We start from the raw sequence: 25,067 nt of genomic DNA on the forward strand, positions 1-25,067 counted from the left end.
CTTTGCATGTGGTTATTTCAGTTTATCAGCCTATATCATCTTGTTATTTTATTATAACCTATACAGTTATGTCTAATAACAGCCCCATAATACATTCAATATTATTTGACTGCAATTGTAACCAGGGACCCTCTGCACACATCTACAACTGCCTCCCACCACCAAGCATCGTTACCCATCGCTCCACAAAAGCCGCGGCCCTTGCAGAGTAAGGGGAACAACTACTTCAAGGTCTCAGAGCGAGTGACGTCACCGCACTAGCGATCCGTTTCACATCGGTTACACAATACATTACCTGGATAATGCTGACAGTGATAATGCATTATTGTGTTTCACCTGAAGAGGGCAATGCTCACCCACAAACCTAAGAGAGAATTTGAGGCAGTCTAGAAAAAGACATTTCCATTCATGCAGACATTGACAACTACATCAATCCCAAGGCTTTTAGCACTCCCATAGGTCCTGAACTGTCTAGGTTGTAAACTGCTTTATGAGGTACTGTGAATATGTTAAAAACAGAAGTAGTGATACCAGTGTCTCTAATACTATGCATTCATTCAACACGCCTCCAGACACCAATGACGTAGCATCTCAGGGCAGGTCATTGGACTGGGTTGGTCCCTTAGGAGGGGCTGCTGTTCCATCTAGTGAGGGTGAGGTGGGTCACAACACGTGTCTGGTGCCAACCAGTGTCAGGATAAGACCAGGCTGTTAGGATACCCACACCACATGCCACACACATCAATGGAAGGAAGAGGCACATGGCAGGTGGCTGTGGGGATCAGGAGTGGCATGGACCCGGGGCGAGGCGTGTGGGCTTCCAGTCATGCAGTAAGGAGACGGGACGGCTGCCAGGTCTGAGAGGTGTTGCCGTGAAGACGCGCTGGTCGGAGGCCGTGGAGGCAACAGGCAGTGGCGGTGAGGCCTGATGATAAATGTGATCAATGTGGGCTAAGTTCATTATAGGAGGGGGAAGAGGAAGATGAGAAAGAGTGGGAAGAGGAGGAGGAAGAGACGTCACTCTTACAATACTTAACATTTGCCATTGAGTGGACAGAAAATGTTGCAGTTTTAAAACAGGTTTGCTGCAATTCTATTCATTTTGCCCTGGGGCGGAGAGAAATGTTGGCCGTTTTTATTATGATATCTGAGTGAGACTGACTAGCAAAATAAATGGTGGCCCCCCCACCCCCCGGGCCGGTAATTCGACCATGGCCGCTAAACTAACTAAAATGTTAGCTGACATGGGGTAATTGACTGAATATCAGAGACTTACATAACAAGAGAACAACTCCTGATACACAACCAAATTTCAAAATTGCACCTTGTGTTTTCTATTATTCTAACTCTCAACAGTAAGTTGAGACCCCGAGAAATGAATCCGGGAGTTGCCTTATTTCTACACCACCTATCTGATCTCCAGCTCTGAACCCAGTTCTGAACTCAACTCAGAACCCAACTCAGAACCCAGCTCTGAACCCAGCTCTGAACCCAGCTCTGAACCCAGCTCTGAACTCAACTCAGAACCCAACTCTGAACCCAGCTCTGAACCCAGCTCTGAACACAACTCTGAACCCAGCCCTGAACCCTGCTCTGAACACAACTCTGAACCCAGCTCTGAACCCAACTCAGAACCCAGCCCTGAACCCTGCTCTGAATCCAGCTGTGAACCCTGCTCTGAATCCATCTCTGAATCCAGCTCTGAACCCAGCTCTGAACCCTGCTCTGAACCCAGCTCTGTACCCAGCTCTGAACCCAGCTCTGAATCCATCCAGCAGAGCTCTACATGCCTCAGAACCACCCATGGTGGCACTTTGACATCTCAGTCCCCCAAAGAGGTACATATTTCACTTTGTCATTCATCCTAGCGCTGTAGTTTAAGTCAGTGTTTGACACATGGCATCCCTAAGTGATCCCATCTCATTTCCAATGAGGCAGGATTGATCCCAAGGAGCCAGGCTGTCAGTACAGCAGGCCTCTTCCAGGGCATCACAGACCTTCTCTCTCTGTCTCTACAGCGCAAGGCTTCTCTCTGCATGCCTTCTCTAATTAATCTGCTCCCTAGAGTTCAGTTCCCCCATAGACTTCCCATCTCCTCTTCACTTGCTCCTAATGTGACAACCTAAACCGTGGTATCAGCTCTGCCCTAGTTACTGTATAATACCCCTGTCTCCCCCATCGCTGTGTCTTGTCATAGAGAACATAATGAGAAGAAGAGATCACATTTTCCCCTTGCTGTGCCTCGTCAGTTGGTGTCAGAGGTGGGATGTGGGTCCTTTTCTGTGCGACGCCCAGTGAAACAGCATCACTGTGTTAATGCTAACTGGCGACTATGAACTACAACGGGAAAGAGCAAGAGCAGCGATACAGTGCTACTGTTGGGAAGGAAAACTCAAATGGCTTTGAATCTGTTTAATGAATATGAGAGGGATTCATCCAATGAACCTCCATCTGTAGGAATGGATAATGAATAATACATTAGCAACATTTCAACCCTAAATGCAGCATCTGCTAAGCTAATTTATTTTCCTCATTGGATGATCTATTTGAGAGAAGATAGATATAAAACCATGCTGTTTATTGCTTCTTTTTGAATAGCACAGAGATAATTCAGCCAATAACTCGGCCAATTGGTGCAGGAGTGGAAAATTGCTGTTATTTAATAGAGGCCGACTTGTGTATTACCTGTGTAGGAGTGGCACATTTCCTTACATTGTGTTTCTAAGGAGGTGCTACAGGCTTAACCCACTGGTTCATTGATCCAATAATTGCATTGTTAACTGATCATGTATATTCCGCTCAAATGTTTCCTAATTCATTTTAAGCTCTTTCTTTCATGTTTCCTCCCCCTTTAGAGGCTCCCCACCGCACCGGGCAGCCCCTCCCTCCCTACCTCCCCCTGAAAGTTGCATGAAACAGGATAATCTCAGGGTGTCAATTATAAACAGGCACAGTGACTAATATACTCATTCACCCTGGCAGAGGTCTGCTGCAGCTTTGTTCTGACAGTTAAATACATGCACCTCTATTCAGCGAGGATTCCGCTGCTTTACGATTCATTTCATTTGTGTCATCAAGCTGTTGCCCAACTGTTTTCCGTTCCCTTCCTCCGGTCCCAGGTGTACTGAGACTTCTCTCGTTGGGAATTAAGTTGGGCTGAGGAGGAGGAGGAGAGGGTGTGTAGGATTGCTGATGTAGGATTTATGCTAATAGACGGGGCGTGTGTGTGTGTGTTACGTTGAGAGGAAGTTCGAACAAACCACTTCATCTCGACAAAGGATGAGTGGCATGAGACACCCCTTGGTTTATTTCCCAGGGTTGTTTCTGTACCAACTGTACCTCCCTCCCTCCCTCCCTCCCTCCCTCCCTCCCTCCCTCCCTCCCTCCCTCCCTCCCTCCCTCCCTCCCTCCCTCCCTCCCTCCCTCCCTCCCTCCCTCCCCCTCCCTCCCTCCCTCCCTCCCTCCCTCCACAACCTCTCTGCTTTCTTTCCAATTAAGCTCTTAATTGCCAAAGATGATAACAAGTTAATTATTACTCTGCAGGCTAGTAAAAACACAGCTGTCACAGCACTCCGTGTGTCGCTGCAGTGTGTGTGTGGCTGACTGTAAGCTGCTGCTGCTGCTGTGCGATGTCACCATCTGAGGGGGACAAGGGAGAGAGCTGGGGAGAGCTGTCTTTCAGCCCGATGGAGGCCATCGGTGTAATGAGTTCATAGCCAGGGAGGGCAGCAACTACTACTTTTGTTTACTCTCACAGCGGCCACCATTTTGACTTGGCAACCCACACTCACAACCCACACTCACAACCCACACTCACAACCCTCACACACAACCCAGACTCACAACCTCCGCTCACAACCCACACTCACAACCCACACTCACAACCCACCCTCACAACCCACACTCACAACCCACACTCACAACCCACACTCACAACCCACACTCACAACCCACACTCACAACTCACATTCACAACCCACACTCACAACCCACACTCACAACCCATGCTCAAGCTTTCAGTGTGCTCAAATTACTAAGGCTTGGGGTTTATGAAAATACATTTGTTTACAACTATAAAAGCTGTCTTGGTGACAGTTCAGTGAAGGCTGCTGATGGAGGGACAGCTCATATTAACATCTGGAATGGAGTCAATGGAATGGTATTAGACATATCAAACTCGTGGTTGATGCCATTCCATTGACTCCATTCCAGCCATTATTATGAGCCGTCCTCCCCTCATTAGCCTCCACTGTGACAGTGGTGCAGACAGGTTTGCCCCTAAAAACTATCGATCAGAGTGACCTCATTTATTGTAGTAGTCCATGCACCGTTGTTCAGGGACCGGCTAGAGAGGGACCCAGAGATATCTACAAGTAGGGTACATGTGACAGATCTATTCGTCACGTTGCTCATGTGTCTTGGCCAAATCCAGGTGTTTGTTTATGCAGAGAAGAGTTGTGGTTTTTGGGCTGACTGGTGAAACTGACTATGAACATCATGTAGGCTACAATTCAAGCCATGACCAACAGATGACAGTGTTTCACAAAGAATGTCTACGTTCCTGATCTGGCTCTTCTTTTTCTCTAGCTGCAGTACACCTGCCATTTTGAATCAACACACACACCAGTGGCGGTCAGTGACATTTATGATGAGGGAGCACAATTTTTTTTGTTCATTAGCATGGCCTTATTTCTATTACAGCATGTTGGATGACTGTCATTCATTCTCCACTCACCCAGTTCAATGTAACATTGATAGGTTGAGGCTACTACATGATACTCACATTTTCCGTGCACCCATCATGAGGTTGCTACAACCTAGCCTATGAATACAAGTTTACAACGTAGGTGCACACAGGTCGAGAGAAAAAATGGAGATGACAGACAGTGACACATTCAATACTGCCTTGCACACCCTTGCCTGCATCTAGCTCATCTAGGGTGTAATCATTCATCCAACAGTTGCAAAGGAAAGTTTCAATTGGATAAATTCAGGTATTTTTATCCCTGTTTCGTTTGCCTTTGTTTAAGAAACATTTTTCAACATAATCAGAGGAATGAATACACCCCTGATTATAGCAGCCAGCCACGTTGTATTCATTCTATCTTCTATGCACTCTCCTCCTCTCACCTTTCACTTTGTTTGTGGACTTCAATGAACAACACATTAGCTGAATGTGACCAGGTTAAAAAACCTTTCTAAGCCAAACCATGTCATAACCTGCTACACACACTCTACATCGTTATCACCATATTAGCTAAAGTAACATCCTAGTCAACATAGCTAATATAACTAATGTGTTAGTAAAGCCGCTACAATCATGCAGTAACATCACAGTGTGCAGTCAGTAAGCAGTTACACCGACGGCATCCGGTGGCAATAAATGAATAAAACCAAAAGCTGTGTCTGTTACTGGAACTCTGTGAAGCATTTATTTGGCCTGTAATTTCTGAGGCTGGTAACTCTAATGGACTTATCCTCTGCAGCAGAGGAAACTCTGGGTCTTCCTTTCCTGTGGTGGTCCTCATTAGAGCCAGTTTCATCATAGCGCTTGGTGGTTTTTGCGACTGCACTTGAAGTTCTTGAAATTTTCCAGATTGCCTGACCTTCATGTTTTAAAGTAATGATGGACTGTTGTTTCTCTTTGCTTATTTGAGCTGTTATTTCTATAATATGGACTTAGTCTTTTACCAAATAGGGCTATCCTCTGTTTTCCACCCCTACTTTGTCACAACACTGATTGGCTCAAACGCATTAAGAAGGAAAGAAATTCCACAATATAGCAAGGCTAATTGAAATTAATTCCCGGTGACTACCTGGGAGCTGGTTGAGAGAATGCCAAGAGTCTGCAAAGCTGTCAAGGCAAAGCGTGGCTACTTTGAAGAATCTCAAATCTCAAATACATTTTGATTTTTAAACACTTTTTTGGTTACTACATGATTCCATGTGTTATTTCATAGTTTTTATGTCTTCACTATTATTCTACAATGTAGCAAATATTAAAAATAAAGAAAAACCCTGGAATGAGTAGGTGTGTCCAAACCTTTGACTGGTACTGTAGGTCTGCATTGAAATCATTGCATGCCTCATCGATGGCCTGGAGGAGGGTGGTACGCTCATGGGGATGGCAGTCGTACATCTTGTATTATAATTGTGTATTGTATTTCACAGTATAGTCGTGGTCCAATATGTTGCTCAGTTCATAAGAGCCCTCCCCCCAACAACTTTAGTTTGGATACATGTTTACTGTATAGGGGATGGATATCCGATTTGTTTTGGACTTTCTGGATTATTCCCGTATTGGTACTGTATTGTATTGATATTGTATTACTGCATTGTAGGAGCTAGAAACACCACTCCTCCAACAGTTCTTATGCTGACGTTGCTCCCAGAGGCCAATGGCGGCGAGCTTTACACCACTCCTCCAACAGTTCTTACGCTGACGTTGCTTCCAGAGGCCAATGGCGGCGACCTTTACACCACTCCTCCAACAGTTCTTATGCTGACGTTGCTTCCAGAGGCCAATGGCGGCGACCTTTACACCACTCCTCCAACAGTTCTTATGCTGACGTTGCTTCCAGAGGCCAATGGCGGCGACCTTTACACCACTCCTCCAACAGTTCTTATGCTAGTGTTGCTTCCAGAGGCATTTTTACTGTTGTTGCTCCTAGACATTTCCACTTCCCAATAACAGCACTTACAGTTGACCGGAGCAGCTCTCGCAGGGCAGAAATTTGACGAATTGACTTGTTGGAAAGGTGGCATCCTATGACGGTGCCATGTTGAAAGTCACTTTAGTAAGGCCACTCTACTGCCAATGTTTGTCAATGGAGATTGCATGGGTGTGTGCTCGATTTTATATACCTCTCAGCAACGGGTGTGGCTGAAATAGCCAAATCCACTAATTTGAAGGGATGTCCACATACCTTTGTATATATAGTGTATTCTACTGCAGTGGGCTAGATCAGGGTCACACAGAGTGATTCTTGGTTGTCTTGGTAACAAATCTACATTGAAACAAAAGTATACACCTCACACACATGGTTATGGGCTTAAAACAAGACACCTGTACCATGTCAGATATAGAGTTGACATGTATTACATTCTGAGTTTGCATCCCAATATTACACTTCATATACATCACAGAAGACAGAATTATATTACAACTGTTTGACATAGAAACACCAGATTTTTTGTAACCCCCCCCCCCCCAAACTGATTTAATTAGGGTTAGCATTGTGGTTAAGGTTAGGTTTAAAATCAGATTTTATGACTTTGTGGCTGTGCCAGTTAATGACCACTCTGTACAGCTACTTCCAGAACAAGAGTCATGATGAAAAACGCTAACTTGCGGAAAAGTGACGTTTATAATTTTGTGTGTTGTACTTCGTCAACTTAAAATGTGCTTAGTTTTGAAAAAACGGCCTTTTTGATGATCTCTTTTGAGTTATGTACTAAAGAGTTGTGAACATGTATCAGATAATTGTAAAAATTGCACCAAAGCGCTAATGTTTTTTTAATACACATCAATAACATGGTTAAATCTGACAGTTTTAGTTGAGTCTGTGCTGTATTTTATTTTAAATGGACGACAGGGCTGGCCTAGGGGGCGTGACCAAACATAGCTGCTGCCTCAACATGTGAGGACCATGTCTGTAGGGCACCATGTCTGTAGGGCACCATGTCTGTAGGGATACAGCCCAGCTAACCCCCCCCCATTTTTAAATGTATGTAGTTCTGTCCTTGAGCTGTTCTTGTCTATTAATGTTCTGTTGCTTTCACAACAACTAATGGGGATCCTAATAAAATACCAATACCAAAGTGCCAGAGTGAATAACGTCCTACAAGTAGCATCACTATATGGCTGGAGCTTCCCAGCAGCAGTAGTAGTCTAATGTAAGCAGCTTGTTCGCTGTCATGTGCATTTGAATGGGGGGGCTCATTGTGCCGTCACACCTTAATGAAGTGAAGATGATTTCATTTGGAGGGAAAAGCCACAGAAGCTAAAGAACCACATGGAGACACTTCATCCTAAATGAAAACATCTGGCGTCCCCTCTCTGGGAAGCCACACAGATAGACGCACATGCACGACCACGGAGACTTCCATGTTTAGCTTTCCAGTCCAACAACCTGAAAAGGGTAGGAAAAAACAGAGAGAAGAAAAAAACACTGAAGAGAGAGAGAGAGAAACAGGGGGTTGAGGGGAAGAGAGAGAGAGAGACAGGGGTGGAGGGGAAGAGAGACAGAGAGAGAGACGGAGAGAGAGAGAGAGAGAGAGAGAGACAGGGGTGGAGGGGAAGAGAGACGGAGAGACAGAGAGAGAGACAGGGGTGGAGGGGAAGAGAGACAGAGAGAGAGAGACAGAGAGAGACAGAGAGAGAGAGAGAGACATGGGTGGAGGGGAAGAGAGACAGAGAGAGAGAGAGACAGAGAGACAGAGAGAGACAGAGAGAGATGGACAGAGAGAGAGAGATGGACAGAGAGAGAGATGGACAGAGAGAGAGAGATGGGCAGAGAGAGAGAAAGAGAGAGAGAGATGGGCAGAGAGAGAGAGAGAAACAGAGACAGAGACAGACAGAGAGAAACAGAGAGAGAGACAGACAGACAGACAGAGAGATAGACAGAGAGAAACAGAGAGAGAGACAGACAGAGAGACAGACAGAGAGAGACATAGAGAGAGAGACAGACAGAGAGAGACAGAGAGAAACAGAGAGAGAGACAGACAGAGAGACAGACAGAGAGAAACAGAGACAGAGACAGAGACAGACAGAGAGAAACAGAGACGGAGACAGAGACAGACAGAGAGAAACAGACAGAGAGACAGAGACAGACAGAGAAACAGAGACAGAGACAGATGGACAGGAGCGGCAGAAGATTAACAGTTATTTCTTCAAGGATGTTTGGCTGGTTTCACCGCACGGCCAGGTGATGTGAGGTCTTACAAGTGGAGCGTTCTTGGGATGTTTTGCAGCAGCGCATTGACTCACCTGATTTATGCTGATTCGCCGACGGACCGAAGGGTCCCTGGCTGATTCAGTGAGTCGCTGGGCAGAATGAGGAGTCGTATTGATTGTTGTCTTCAGGTTTAATAGCAGTCCACTGAGTTATGACTCCTGTACTGCTCTGCTCTGCTCACCCAGGAGGGAATCGGCCAGCGTCAGCAGTTCACGCGGGAGCCATAAACAACTGGTCCCTCCTCTCAGCGCAAAAAATATGTACACACACAAACCATGACTCACAGACACTACACAACACAAAATACAGTGCCTTGCGAAAGTATTCGGCCCCCTTGAACTTTGCGACCTTTTGCCACATTTCAGGCTTCAAACATAAAGATATAAAACTGTACTTTTTTGTGAAGAATCAACAACAAGTGGGACACAATCATGAAGTGGAACGACATTTATTGGATATTTCAAACTTTTTTAACAAATACAAAAACTGAAAAATTGGGCGTGCAAAATTATTCAGCCCCCTTAAGTTAATACTTTGTAGCGCCACCTTTTGCTGCGATTACAGCTGTAAGTCGCTTGGGGTATGTCTCTATCAGTTTTGCTAATCGAGAGACTGACATTTTTTCCCCTTCCTCCTTGCAAAACAGCTCGAGCTCAGTGAGGTTGGATGGAGAGCATTTGTGAACAGCAGTTTTCAGTTCTTTCCACAGATTCTCGATTGGATTCAGGTCTGGACTTTGACTTGGCCATTCTAACACCTGGATATGTTTATTTTTGAACCATTCCATTGTAGATTTTGCTTTATGTTTTGGATCAGTGTCTTGTTGGAAGACAAATCTCCGTCCCAGTCTCAGGTCTTTTGCAGACTCCATCATGTTTTCTTCCAGAATGGTCCTGTATTTGGCTCCATCCATCTTCCCATCAATTTTAACCATCTTCCCTGTCCCTGTTGAAGAAAAGCAGGCCCAAACCATGATGCTGCCATCACCATGTTTGACAGTGGGGATGGTGTGTTCATTGTGATGAGCTGTGTTGCTTTTACGCCAAACATAACGTTTTGCATTGTTGCCAAAAAGTTCAATTTTGGTTTCATCTGACCAGAGCACCTTCTTCCACATGTTTGGTGTGTCTCCCAGGTGGCTTGTGGCAAACTTTAAACAACACTTTTTATGGATATCTTTAAGAAATGGCTTTCTTCTTGCCACTTCCATAAAGGCCAGATTTGTGCAATATACGACTGATTGTTGTCCTATGGACAGAGTCTCCCACCTCAGCTGTAGATCTCTGCAGTTCATCCAGAGTGATCATGGGCCTCTTGGCTGCATCTCTGATCAGTCTTCTCCTTGTATGAGCTGAAAGTTTAGAGGGACGGCCAGGTCTTGGTAGATTTGCAGTGGTCTGATACTCCTTCCATTTCAATATTATCGCTTGCACAGTGCTCCTTGGGATGTTTAAAGCTTGGGAAATCTTTTTGTATCCAAATCCGGCTTTAAACTTCTTCACAACAGTATCTCGGACCTGCCTGGTGTGTTCCTTGTTCTTCATGATGCTCTCTGCGCTTTTAACGGACCTCTGAGACTATCACAGTGCAGGTGCATTTATACGGAGACTTGATTACACACAGGTGGATTGTATTTATCATCATTAGTCATTTAGGTCAACATTGGATCACTCAGAGATCCTCACTGAACTTCTGGAGAGAGTTTTCTGCACTGAAATTAAAGGGGCTGAATAATTTTGCACGCCCAATTGTTCAGTTTTTGATTAGTTAAAAAAGTTTGAAATATCCAATAAATGTCGTTCCACTTCATGATTGTGTCCCACTTGTTGTTGATTCTTCACAAAAAAATACAGTTTTATATCTTTATGTTTGAAGCCTGAAATGTGGCAAAAGGTCGCAAAGTTCAAGGGGGCCGAATACTTTCGCAAGGCACTGTATATACAGCACACCTTACACATAATACACACTAACATACTGGAACCATTTACCAGTGAAGAAGATTTTCAAAAGCTTCTATTCTTACCATTCTTTCTTTAAAATGTATTTCAAAAAATGATGAAATATATGTTTGTGTGTCATGCCATCACATCCTACACACACGGTCATGCGATCAATATTAGACTGCTGACAGGAAACCAGTACTGAGATATGACTCATCACACAGGGCCAGTAGAATGTGTCATGTCAGTCTGTTATTTCTAAAAGCCTATCTGTCTAGTACGCCATATGAACAAATACAGGATAAACATTGCGGCTCAACGTTTATGTTTAGATCTCGTGTGAATGATGGAGCATGCCTCCCTCTCTCCCTCCGTATGGTGCACATACCTCATTTAATTAGCTTAATTAGGCCCCAATATGGAGGATTGCTGCTCCTTGGTTGGTCGGTATTCTCTGGAGCCAGCCAATTACCCATGCAGCCAGATCACAATGCAAACACAGGTGAACTGGTGTTTAGGGGGTTACTCCTCCACAATAGTAGCACCTCCACTTTGCCAGTTTACCCCCCCCCCCCACACTCCCTCTCGAAGCCCCCCAACCCAGCAAGCACACCTTCCACCACCAACATTCAAACATTCACTTGTGAGGGCATGGTTGCTGTGGCAACAGGCACAATGTTTTAAAAAACCACAGGAGCCGGCTATGCATTCCCTTGGTTGGAATGTTTCAGTGGAGAAAGGTGCCTTTTGCAGCCCCCCACCCCCCATTTACATTTGACATGTTAGTCATTTAGCAGACGCTCTTACCATGATTACAGTACTTTGGTGTGTGTGTGTGTGTGTGTGTCTGTGTGTGTGTGTGTGTGTGTGTGTGTGTGTGTGTGTCTGTGTGTGGTGTTGCATCCCTCTAATAGAGTTCCAGACACTTAGTAGAATATATGACACCACCAACATTCAAACACTTACTTGCAGGAAATGATTGCTGTGGCAACAGGCACGAAGCAAAACAAACGGAGGAACCGACTATGCATTCCCTTGGATGGAATGTTTCAGTGCAGAAAGGTGCCTTTTGCAGCCCCCCACCCCCCATTTACATTTGACATGTTAGTCATTTAGCAGACACTCTTACCCAGAGAGACTTAGTGCATTCATCTTAAGAATGCTAGGTGGGACCACCACACATTGTTACAGTCATAATAAGTACACTTTTCCTCAATAAAGTAGCTATCAGCAAAGTCAGAACTAGTAAAGGGGAAATGAGTGAGTGTTAGTTCACAAAAGGGGGGGAAAGGGGAGGAACAGTTCCTCTTGCTGCTCCGTAGGCAAGTACCATGGTCTTGGATTGGATGCGAGAGGAGTGTGCGGAGGAGCGGGGTGACATGGGAGAATTTGGGAGGGTTGAACACTGGGCGGGCTGCAACGTTATGGATAAGTTGCAGGGGTTTGATGGCACAAGCGGGGAGCACAGCCAACAGCGAGTCGCAGTAGTCCAGACGGGAGATGACAAGTGCCTGGATCAGGACCAGTGTCACTTCCTGTGTGAGGTAGGGTCGTACTCTACGGATGTTGTAGAGCCTGAACCTGCAGGAGAACGACAGGGTATTTTCCAGGGTCATGCCAAGGTTCTTTGCACTCTGGGAGGGGATACCGTGGAGTTGTGAACTGTGACGGAGAGGTCTTGGAGCGGACAGGTCTTCCCCGGGAGGAAGAGCAGCTCCGTCCTGTCGAGGTTGAGCTTGAGGTGGTGGGCCGACATCCAAGCTGAGATATCTGCCAGGCACGCAGAGATGCGTTTCGCCACCTGGGTGTCAGAATGGAGGAAGGAGAAAAGTATAGCAATGATAGGAGAGACCATGTGAGGATATGACGGAGCCGAGTGAGTGTAGAGAGAAGAGGAGAGGGCCTAGAACTGAGCCCTGGGGGACACCAGCAGTGAGATTATGTTGTGCAGACCGATCCTCTCCACGTCACCTGGTAGGAGCAACATGCCAGGTAGGATGCAATCCAAGAGTGTGCGAAGCCTGAGACACCCAGTCCTGAGAGGGTGGAGAGGAGGATCTGATGGTTCACGGTGTCGAAGGCAGTGGATAGATCTAGGAGGATGAGAACAGAGGACAGAGTCAGCTTTGGCAGAGCGAATAGCCTCCGTGACACAGGGAAGAGTAGTCTCGGTTGAGTGACCCGTCTTGAAGCCTGACTGGGTAGGGGCTGAGTGGGTTAGAGGAGAGGGAGAGGGAGACAGAAAAGGAAACAAAGTAGTGATCAGAGACCTGGAGGGGGGTTGCTGGGAGATTAGTAGGTCAACAGCCTCTAGTAAAGACGAGGTCAAGCGTATTGCCTGCCTTGTGAGTGGGAGGGGACTGGGAAAGGGTGAAGTCGAAAGGGGCAAGGAGGGGAAAGAAAGAGTTGGAAAGAAATGAATCGAAGGCAGACGTTGGGAGATTGAAGTCGTACAGTCCGAAGGCCTGTGAACACTGACACATCCATAATTACAATATTTGAGTGTGTGTATGTGTATGTGTTTATGTGTGTGATGTACAGACATGATCACAATCTTAGCTGCTGCTGCGGTCCGGTATAGTGGCCTGGATTCTGCCGTCACAGACAGCGTCAGGGGGGCAACATTGCAGTGACGGTTGGATCTATCCGGGGTTCAGGATTACAGTGTTTTCCTGCAACATACAGTTTCCCAACATATCTCAACACCAAAGAGTGGAGTTGGAATTTAGCAGACGCTTATGTAATCAATATGAAATCTTATTATGTGAGTTAGGACATTGTAATATGGTTATTCATGTGTAATGGGAGAGGAACTATATCATAACTACATTATAAGTGATTCATTAAGTGCCCGGTGTTTACACATTTCTATTAAATATGACCTAGAATTAAACAGTTTCCCTTCCAAAATGTTTTCATTTAATATGTTAAAAAGCTGTTTTATTTGTGCTGTGTACCCCAACAACAGAATGGTAGAACGGTGTGGGTATATATCGGTCATTAAACATATTCATGTAAGTAGAACGCTGATTGGCCAACTCTTCCTCAGGGAGATTACATCATGCTCTATGAGGAAATAGCCAGCGGTTTTTAAACTATTTGAGATACAAGTTTGAGGTGAGGTTTTTGAAGTGCTTTTCCCCCCTCCAGTTTAGGCTTTGGCAGTATATGAGGCAACAACATTATTTGGATATGAGTTAACAGAATATTAACTTTTAAAAGTGAAATTTACTTTAAATGAAAATCTACAATTGCAATCAGCATTTGATTTGGTGTCCCATCATAACAAGACTGTTGATGTCAAGATGCAAGTAGAGAGGTCTAAAGAACAATTATTAAATGTGTTTTTATTATTAATAATAATAGTATCTCTTTAATTAACATTGCAGGTACATAATAAAAAACGAAATGAATCAGAAACAGGAGAGACAACAGAACCGTAATCTTGTCTCAAAATGGTGAAAGTGCCTGGAATAATTCTGTGCTATATATTATTAATTATGATCATCATTAATGTCATTATTATGATTACCAGAAAGGTTCATAAAACAAGTTTGCCACTCACTCTGAAAATGCTAACTTATTTTTTTATGAATGTGGCGAGATTGTCTTCATCTTATTATCATTTTTGATTTATATACACAATGTCATAGAATACAAGAAATCCACACCTTAAAGGAGCTCTGTCTTGAATGTATCAAACGTTACTGTGTTTTCTGTTGGGTCAGGCAGGTATGACAGTTGGAAATTGACGTTGTTCTCAGTAATATACCAAGCAGCCAACTGAGTACAGTACATTGAAGAAAGAGACCAACACTTTGAAAAGTAAAACCAAAGGGAAATTGAAAAAGCAATAATTTTTGCAGACCGAGGGGGACATAGACATCTCTTACAGACTCATTGTGTATAGGTTAATACTGTGCATAATGTGTGGCACTACAAGGGACTGAATACACTGCCTCACTGTTTCTGTTTAGAAGCTGCTAGCACTATGAAGTATCAATAAAACAATGTTACGATATCAGATATTACAGTGTGTCGAACACCCGTGTCAGATCCTGTAAATGATCGTATCTTACTTCATAGGGCTAGCCTCGCAAGAACTATGTATGAAATGATTGTGGATTGTATGAGAGCACAGTCTCTCACTTTCTTTCTTTCTGAGGTTCCCTTGGAGACTGTTTACATCAGTGTAACCACGGCAACGGTATAGGGACATGCGTTGTGTCAGGGCCGACCCAACACAGGCCTAATCTCCCCACTAAAGCGCCTCCCAACCAGGCTTTATCAAGTCCTGGTAAAAAACAACATTGGGGTCTTTGAGTAGCTCTTATTGTTGCTTAACTGGACTTCATGACATCATATGTTGGCCAATCTGAAACTAACCAAAAAACTTGGCAAAGCCCTAAAATAAGCCCTAAAACAAGCCCTAATGTGGATCATGTGGTGTGGATTTCAGATCTTTTTTTCTTCACAAGCACAATTTTAGCTTTGGTCTCACTTGCTTGAAGAATAATGAGGATAATCTTGCCTTTTCCTGTACCACTACGGACCATTGGATATTTGAAGGGGTTTAAGTTGAATTTCAGAGGAATCAAAATGGATGTGCATTTATTTGTCACTGTGTGTGGAGATACATTTCTCTTGGGTGGAACTCAATGATTTGCTCCTGTATTTTGGTCCGTCTGACAGACTGTCACATGGTATGCTAGACATTTCTTCTTCTAGGAACATATTGACAACAACACACTGAACATATCTTGGAAGTCAACTGTGTTCCGTGTGTCGTCTTTCCAAAATGGCTGCTGTCCTTCTCCATAGAAATCAGGGAGGCACTACGTGGAGGTTATCTGGTATTCATGTGCAGTGGGGAAATGAAGATGCTTCTCACCAATCTGCTTTGATGAACGTTTTCGAGTGTGAACAGTGTTTCTTCTTTTCAAATACATTGACATATATCATAGGTTGAAAACATCTAGTTACTATGCACACTCCTCTGTTATGGAAAAGTCTTCGAAACACAAATATACACCCCCCCCACCCAACAATGATATTAGGACTTGATGAAAACATCTCAAATGATTTTATATTTTTCATCTTTCCACTAAGATAAGACATTTAGTGAAGGACTCAAACATCCACTTTGTCTGCTATGCAATTAGGGAACTGAATAGCAAAATAATGTAGAAAACAGAATGCATGTTACTCCATTTCTGTCATTAGTGGGATGAAATGTGAATAAGTATGTACTTCCAAGCAAATATTTTTGTTACAAAAATATACTTTCTCATAAAATAATACACATAGTTGTTTTTAGGGTGATATATGTTTCTGTTAAGCTGAACAGAAAGGCTGTCTTTTCAAAAGAGCATGTCACTATGTTTGCGAGAGCTGCAATACTTGCACACCAAGTCTAGCACCAGTCTCTATAGTGTCCTGATGGGTCGGTTCATCTATTCATATCTTGCATACTCCCAGGCCTCTTCATCTGTTGCATAATCTAGTTTTGTTTAATAAGAGTCCCAAATAAAAGAAGATTCCATCTATGTAACCAGGACATTTCCTTTCGAATGAAACATCAAAACTTTCCCGCTACAATGCCATAACTGTTCAAAAACAAAGAGTTCAAACCACCAGTACAACCACCAGTCCAGATCAAAATTACAACAGTTCAGCCCTCAGACCTCACAGACCATCGTTTCACTTTCATACCCAAATACAAACAAATTCAAACCATAAATCAAAACAGACGTAGAAATTTGATGATAAAAACTGGTGAATGAAAGGTCAAAGAAAAACAACAGAAAAATACTGACGCTATAAAGAAATATAAAATATATGTACAAGACCCTGTATTCCTTGAGTTTCTGGGTAAATGAACATTGGCGTTGGTGTCTGTGTGTACAGGCATTTCAAACCAAACGGGTTCTCCTTTTCACGCCAAATCCTCCTTAGTCCTTGTCAAACAAATGTGGTCTGAGTCTGACGGAATGACTTGTCCTGTGTTGGTGATTTCCCCCTGTGAATCCTGGTGCAAATTCCACAGCAGCTGTCTCTAGTCCACTAACGGTCTCCGTAGCAACACCCCCTCCACCGCCACCACCACCACACACTCTGCCAGCTAGTTCTCCCTCTACATACAATATATCCCATCTGTCCCTCTGCCAGCCTGGTGCTGTCACCAGATGACACTGGATATACTGGTCTCGCGTGGCAGCAGCGGTAGCATGGCGTTATTGGCGTGTGCCTCCTCGATGCTCTGTTCTCTGGGTGTCCTGGCCTGGCCGTGGGGCCTCTGTCCGTTGATCAGAGTCATAGGGATGTTGCAGTAGGTGTGCTGGTTACCCAGGGTGGAGAGGGGAGGCAGGCTGCCGCCGGGGGCCATGTCGTACTCGTAGCTGCGGTAGTAATGTTTCTGCTGCCTCATCTGGGTGTGGTAGTTGACAGTGGAGTTGTGGAAGGTGCTCCGCAAGTCCGGGTGAGCCGTGGCCATGGCGGTGGAGGTGGCGGCTGCCATGGAGATGGCAGAGACGGTCTGGAGCTCGCCGAAAGGGCCCTGCTCGCTGACGTCCAGCACCTGCTCATTGCTGATGATGGGCTCCATGTGCTTGAAGGGCATCTCATACTGCAAGTGTTTCCAGAAGTTGGAGCTGAGCTTGTTGCTCTTGGGCCCACGCCACTTGATGACGGTCAGCATCTTGATGGTGTGTTTGAGCGCTTCCACTTCCTGGTAGTTCATGATGCCATGCAGCTCGGCACACTCAATCAGAATCACCTTGATCTCCCCGGTGACCAGCATGTTCCGGAGGCGGGTCTCCAGCTCAAAGATGCTCCAACCCCGCCGCACCACATAATTGGGTGTCATGACGATAATGAGGCGCTTGGATTGGTCCACACAGCGCGCCACGTCCTCGATATAGGCTAAAGAGAGGGAAGGAGAGGCATACAGAGAGAGAGGGGAGGGAAGGAGAGGGATAAAGAAAGAGAGAGGGGAGGGAAGGAGGGAAGGAGGGATACAGAGAGAGAGAGGGGATGGAAGGAGAGGGATAAAGAGAGAGAGGGGAGGGAAGGAGAGAGATATAGAGAGAGAGGGGAGGGAAGGAGGGATACAGACAGAGAGAGGGGAGGGAAGGAGAGGGATACAGAGAGAGAGGGGAGGGAATGAGAGGAATACAGAGAGAGAGGGGAGGGAAGGAGGGATACAGACAGAGAGAGGGGAGGGAAGGAGAGGGATACAGAGAGAGAGGGGAGGGAATGAGAGGAATACAGAGAGAGAGGGGAGGGAAGGAGAGGGATACAGAGAGAGAGGGAGGGAAGGAGAGGGATAAAGAGAGAGAGGGGTGGGAAGAAGAGGGATAAAAGAGAGAGGGGTGGGAAGGAGAGGGATACAGAGAGAGAGGGAGGGAAGGAGAGGGATAAAGAGAGAGAGGGGTGGGAAGAAGAGGGATACAGAGAGAGAGAGGGGAGGGAAGAAGAGGGATACAGACAGAGAGAGGGGAGGGAAGAAGAGGGATACAGAGAGAGAGGGAGGGAAGGAGAGGGATAAAGAGAGAGAGGGGTGGGAAGGAGAGAGATACAGAGTGAGAGCGGAGGGAAGGAGAGGGATACAGAGAGAGAGGGGAGGGAAGGAGAGGGATACAGAGAGAGAGGGGTGGGAAGGAGAGAGATACAGAGTGAGAGGGGAGGGAAGGAGAGGGATACAGAGAGAGAGGGGAGGGAAGGAGAGGGATACAGAGAGAGAGGGGTGGGAAGGAGAGGGATACAGAGAGAGAGGGGTGGGAAGGAGAGGGATACAGAGAGAGAGGGGGGAGGGAAGGAGATGGATAAAGAGAGAGAGGGGAGGGAAGGAGAGGGATACAGAGTGAGAGGGGAGGGAAGGAGAGGGATACAGAGAGAGAGGGGAGGGAAGGAGAGGGATACAGAGAGAGAGAAGGGAGGGAAGGAGAGGGATAAAGAGAAAGAGGGGAGGGAAGGAGAGAGATACAGAGTGAGAGGGGAGGGAAGGAGAAGGATACAGAGAGAGAGGGGAGGGAAGGAGAGGGATGCAGAGAGAGAGGGGAGGGAAGGAGAGGGATACAGAGAGAGGGTGGGAAGGAGAGGGATACAGAGAGAGGGGTGGGAAGGAGAGGGATACAGAGAGAGAGGGGAGGGAAGGAGAGGGATAAAGAGAGAGAGGGGAGGGAAGGAGAGGGATACAGAGCGAGGGGGGTGGGACGGAGAGGGATACAGAGGGATAGGGGATGGAGGGAGAGAGAGGGGTGGGAAGGAGAGGGATACAGAGAGAGAGGGGAGGGAAGGAGAGGGATACAGAGAAGGAGAGAGGGGAGGGAAGGAGGGAAGGAGGGATACAGAGAGAGAGAGGGGATGGAAGGAGAGGGATAAAGAGAGAGAGGGGAGGGAAGGAGAGAGGATAGAGAGAGGGGAGGGAAGGAGGGATACAGACAGAGAGGGGGGGAGGGAAGGAGAGGGATACAGAGAGAGAGGGAGGGAATGAGAGGAATACAGAGAGAGAGGGGAGGGAAGGAGGGATACAGACAGAGAGAGGGGAGGGAAGGAGAGGGATACAGAGAGAGAGGGGAGGGAATGAGAGGAATACAGAGAGAGAGGGGAGGGAAGGAGAGGGATACAGAGAGAGAGGGAGGGAAGGAGAGGGATAAAGAGAGAGAGGGGTGGGAAGAAGAGGGATAAAGAGAGAGAGGGGTGGGAAGGAGAGGGATACAGAGAGAGAGGGAGGGAAGGAGAGGGATAAAGAGAGAGAGGGGTGGGAAGAAGAGGGATACAGAGAGAGAGGGGAGGGAAGAAGAGGGATACAGACAGAGAGTGGGGAGGGAAGAAGAGGGATACAGAGAGAGAGAGGGAGGGGAAGGAGAGGGATAAAGAGAGAGAGGGGTGGGAAGGAGAGAGATACAGAGTGAGAGCGGAGGGAAGGAGAGGGATACAGAGAGAGAGGGGAGGGAAGGAGAGAGATACAGAGTGAGAGGGGAGGGAAGGAGAGGGATACAGAGAGAGAGAGGGGGAGGGAAGGAGAGGGATACAGAGAGAGAGGGGTGGGAAGGAGAGGGATACAGAGTGAGAGGGGAGGGTAGGAGAGGGATACAGAGAGAGAGAGGGGAGGGAAGGAGAGGGATACAGAGAGAGAGAGGGAGGGAAGGAGAGGTATACAGAGAGAGAGGGGAGGGAAGGAGAGGGATACAGAGAGAGAGGGGAGGGAAGGAGAGGGATAGAGAGAGAGGGGAGGGAAGGAGAGAGATACAGAGAGAGAGTGGAGGGAAAGAGAGAGATACAGAGAGAGAGGGGAGGGAAGGAGAGAGATACAGAGAGAGAGGGAAGGGAAGGAGAGGGATACACAGAGAGAGAGGGGAGGGAAGGAGAGGGATACAGAGAGAGAGGGGAGGGAAGGAGAGGGATACAGAGAGAGGGGTGGGAAGGAGAGGGATACAGTGAGAGAGAGGGGAGGGAAGGAGAAGGATAAAGAGAGAGAGGGGAGGGAAGGAGAGGGATACAGAGAGAGGGGAGGGAAGCAGAGGGATACAGAGAGATAGGGAAGGTAAGGAGAGGGATACAGAGAGAGAGGGGTCGGAAGGAGAGGAATACAGAGAGATAGGGGTGGGAAGGAGGGGGATACAGAGAGAGAGGGGTGGGAAGGAGGGATACAGAGAGAGAGGGGTGGGAAGGAGAGGGATACAGAGAGAGAGGGGTGGGAAGGAGAGGGATACAGAGAGAGAGGGGTGGGAAGGAGAGAGATACAGAGAGAGAGGGAAGGGAAGGAGAGGGATACAGAGAGAGAGGGGTGGGAAGGAGAGAGAGGGGTGGGAAGGAGGGGGATACAGAGAGAGAGGGGAGGGAAGGAGAGGGATACAGAGAGAGAGGGGAGGGAATGAGAGGGATACAGAGAGAGAGGGGTGGGAAGGAGAGGGATACAGAGAGAGAGGGGTGGGAAGGAGAGAGATACAGAGAGAGAGGGAAGGGAAGGAGAGGGATACAGAGAGAGAGGGGTGGGAAGGAGAGGGATACAGAAAGAGAGAGGGGAGGGAAGGAGAGGGATACAGAGAGAGGGGGGTGGGACGGAGAGGGATACAGAGAGATAGGGGAGGGAGGGAGAGAGAGGGGTGGGAAGGAGGGGGATACAGAGAGAGAGAGGGGAGGGAAGGAGAGGGATACAGAGAGAGAGAGGGGAGGGAAGGAGAGGGATACAGAGAGAGAGGGGGGGAAGGAGAGGGATACAGAGTGAGAGGGGAGGGAAGGAGAGGGATACAGAGAGAGAGAGGGGAGGGAAGGAGAGGGATACAGAGAGAGAGAGGGGAGGGAAGGAGAGGTATACAGAGAGAGAAGGGAGGGAAGGAGAGGGATACAGAGTGAGAGGGGAGGGAAGGAGAGGGATAAAGAGAGAGAGGGGAGGGAAGGAGAGAGATACAGAGAGAGAGTGGAGGGAAAGAGAGAGATAAAGAGAGAGAGGGGAGGGAAGGAGAGAGATACAGAGAGAGAGGGAAGGGAAGGAGAGGGATACACAGAGAGAGAGGGGAGGGAAAGAGAGGGATACAGAGAGAGAGGGGAGGGAAGGAGAGGGATACAGAGAGAGGGGTGGGAAGGAGAGGGATACAGAGAGAGAGAGGGGAGGGAAGGAGAAGGATAAAGAGAGAGAGGGGAGGGAATGAGAGGGATACAGAGAGAGGGGAGGGAAGGAGAGGGATACAGAGAGATAGGGAAGGTAAGGAGATGGATACAGAGAGAGAGGGGTGGGAAGGAGAGGAATACAGAGAGAGAGGGGTGGGAAGGAGAGGGATACAGAGAGAGAGGGGTGGGAAGGAGAGAGATACAGAGAGAGAGGGAAGGGAAGGAGAGGGATACAGAGAGAGAGGGGTGGGAAGGAGAGGGATACAGAGAGAGAGATGGGAGGGAAGGAGAGAGAGGGGTGGGAAGGAGGGGGATACAGAGAGAGAGGGGAGGGAAGGAGAGGGATACAGAGAGAGAGGGGAGGGAATGAGAGGGATACAGAGAGAGAGGGGTGGGAAGGAGAGGGATACAGAGAGAGAGGGAAGGGAAGGAGAGGGATACAGAGAGAGAGAGGGGAGGGAAGGAGAGAGAGGGGTGGGAAGGAGGGGGATACAGAGAGAGGGGAGGGAAGGAGAGGGATACAGAGAGAGAGGGGAGGGAAGGAGAGGGATACAGAGAGAGAGGGGAGGGAAGGAGAGGGATACAGAGAGAGAGAGGGGAGGGAAGGAGAGAGAGGGGTGGGAAGGAGGGGGATACAGAGAGAGAGGGGAGGGAAGGAGAGGGATACAGAGAGAGAGGGGAGGGAAGGAGAGGGATACAGAAAGAGAGAGAGGGAGGGAAGGAGAGAGAGGGGTGGGAAGGAGGGGGATACAGAGAGGGGGAGGGAAGGAGAGGGATACAGAGAGAGAGGGGTGGGAAGGAGAGAGGGATACAGAGAGAGAGGGGTGGGAAGGAGAGGGATACAGAAAGAGAGAGGGGAGGGAAGGAGAGAGAGGGGTGGGAAGGAGGGGGATACAGAGAGAGGGGAGGGAAGGAGGGGGATACAGAGAGAGAGGGGAGGGAAGGAGAGGGATACAGAGAGAGAGGGGAGGGAAGGAGAGGGATACAGAGAGAGAGGGGAGGGAAGGAGAGGGATACAGAGAGAGAGGGGAGGGAAGGAGAGGGATACAGAGAGAGAGGGAAGGGAAGGAGGGATACAGAGAGAGAGGGGAGGGAAGGAGAGGGATACAGAGAGAGAGGGGAGGGAAGGAGAGGGATACAGAGAGAGAGGGGAGGGAAGGAGAGGGATACAGAGAGAGAGGAGAGGGAAGGAGAGGGATACAGAGAGAGAGGGGAGGGAAGGAGAGGGATACAGAGAGAGGGGGGAGGGAAGGAGAGGGATACAGAGAGAGAGGGGAGGGAAGGAGAGGGATACAGAGAGAGAGGAGAGCGAGAGAGAAAGAGAGGCAAGAATGATATGAAGGAAGTTACAGTATGAAATCATAACACAGCTAAATATATAGTATATAATATATATAAATGTATCATATATATACAGTATATATATTCTAGTCTGTGTGTATAGTATGTAAAACATGGTCTATCATCCACTGGTTGATGCTGCCTACTATGGTCTTTTATTGAGTTTGATGAGCTAAATAGGATATTTAAATGGAAGTGTATAAATCTAATGCATCATAACATGATATAGAACATGCATTTTACTTTTAAAAAATCAATATTGAGAAAACAGAGAGAATGAGAAGTCAACAAACACAAAACACACTGACATCAGACAATACATTGACCTATCAGACCCCATAGCCTTGTTCAACTGCTGATATAATGGCTATTAGAGACCTACTGAGGCACATTAACTCAATAGTGATAACAATATGGGAGAAATTGATCTGTGGGTAGGTGTGTGTGTGTGTGTGTGTGTGTGTGTGTGTGTGTGTGTGTGTGTGTGTGTGTGTGTGTGTGTGTGTGTGTGTGTGTGTGTGTGTGTGTGTGTGTGTGTGTGTGTGTGTGTGTGTGTGTGTGTGTGTGTGTGTGTGTGTGTGTGTGTGTGTGTGTGTGTGCATGTCTACTATGTGTTTGTGTGTGCAGGGAGACACACTATACAAGCTGCCCTTTCTAAATAGTGTTCCTCATTTGTAACAGTACAAATCGTCGAGCCAAATGTAGCCATTGTGCGTGTCCCCTACATGCCAGAAGAGTAGAGGCTGCTAAAGTCTGCTGTTAGTGAGGCTGCTGGGGTCCTGTCAGAAACAAAGACTTTTCCACTACAGGTTGACAGGATTAACTAAGCTTCCCTTTCTAATCAAAGAGCCCCTACTGTGAGAGGTGCTGCTCTCTGAGCCAACAGGGCTAGCCATCTCTCACTCTCTCTTGCTCTCTCTCTCACTCTCCCTCTTCCTATCTCTCCCTCACTCCCTCTCCCTCTCTCCATCTCCCTCTCTCCCTCCCTCCCTCCCTCTCACTCACTCCATCTCCCTTTCTCCCTCACTCACTCCATCTCCTTATGCACCCCTTTACATCTCCCTCGCCCTCCGTCTCTCTCCTTCTTGTCTCCCTCCAACCCTTGGGGAGGTTAAAACTCAAAAGGGCTTTTCTCTTTTATGCCTTATGCTCAGCTGAGCCCCTGGGGATAGAGAAGAGCAAGAGAGCAGTGTGATTAGCAGGAGCATGGAGAACAAAGCCCTCTCATCACCTCACTATGATAAGTCAGTCTGGATGTTCTCTGTAATTGGAAAATAACACTGGCAAACACAAGACCCCTTTCCACCCTCTACTATCTCTCTCTCTGCTTCTCTCTCTCTCTGCTTCTCTGTCTATCTCTCTCTCTGCCTCTCTATCTCTCTGCCTCTGTCTCTGGGTCTCTCAGCTCTCTTTCTCTGCTTCTCTGTCTCTGTGTCTGTGTCTCTCTGCTTCTCTGTCTCAATCTATCTCTGCTTCTCTGTCTCAATCTATCTCTGCTTCTCTGTCTCAATCTATCTCTGCTTTTCTCTCTCTCTGCTTCTCTGTCTCTGTGTCTCTCTGCTTCTCTCTCTCTCTCTGCTTCTCTGTCTCTGTGTCTCTCTGCTTCTCCGTGTCTCTCTCTCTCTCTGCTTCTCTGTCTCTCTGCTCCTCTGCTTCTCTCTGTCTCTGCTTCTCTGTCTCTGTCTGTCTCTGCTTCTCTGTCTGTCTCTGCTTCTCTGTCTGTCTCTGCTTCTCTGTCTCTGCTTCTCTGTCTCTCTCTCTCTGCTCCTCTGCTTCTCTCTGTCTCTGCTTCTCTGTCTCTGCTTCTCTGTCTCTCGCTCTCTGCTCCTCTGCTTCTCTCTGTCTCTGCTTCTCTGTCTCTGTCTGTCTCTGCTTCTCTCTGCTTCTCTGTCTGTCTCTGCTTCTCTGTCTGTCTCTGCTTCTCTGTCTGTCTCTGCTTCTCTGTCTGTCTCTGCTTCTCTGTCTCTGCTTCTCTGTCTGTCTCTGCTTCTCTGTCTCTGCTTCTCTGTCTGTCTCTGCTTCTCTGTCTGTCTCTGCTTCTCTGTCTCTGCTTCTCTGTCTCTGCTTCTCTGTCTCTGCTTCTCTGTCTCTGTCTGTCTCTGCTTCTCTCTGCTTCTCTCTGCTTCTCTGTCTCTGTCTGTCTCTGCTTCTCTGTCTCTGTCTGTCTCTGCTTCTCTCTGCTTCTCTGTCTCTGCCTCTCTCCGTCTCTCTCTGT

General features: G+C 47.2%; 1 protein-coding gene across 3 annotated transcripts in view; it reads right to left on the bottom strand.

The window, feature by feature from the left end:
- Positions 1–14,224: 14,224 nt before the first annotated feature.
- The window catches only part of LOC135542791 (interleukin-1 receptor accessory protein-like 1-B), a 462,236-nt gene continuing 451,393 nt past the window's right edge, over positions 14,225–25,067 (bottom strand). For all 3 annotated transcript variants that reach the window (XM_064969989.1, XM_064969990.1, XM_064969988.1), the window contains one exon: positions 14,225–17,818. In XM_064969989.1, the coding sequence (XP_064826061.1) occupies positions 17,076–17,818 (743 nt within the window). In that variant the 3' untranslated portion in view covers positions 14,225–17,075. The remainder of the gene's footprint in view (positions 17,819–25,067) is intronic.

Source organism: Oncorhynchus masou, chromosome 6 (assembly GCF_036934945.1).
Source record: "Oncorhynchus masou masou isolate Uvic2021 chromosome 6, UVic_Omas_1.1, whole genome shotgun sequence".
Lineage (NCBI taxonomy): Eukaryota > Metazoa > Chordata > Actinopteri > Salmoniformes > Salmonidae > Oncorhynchus > Oncorhynchus masou.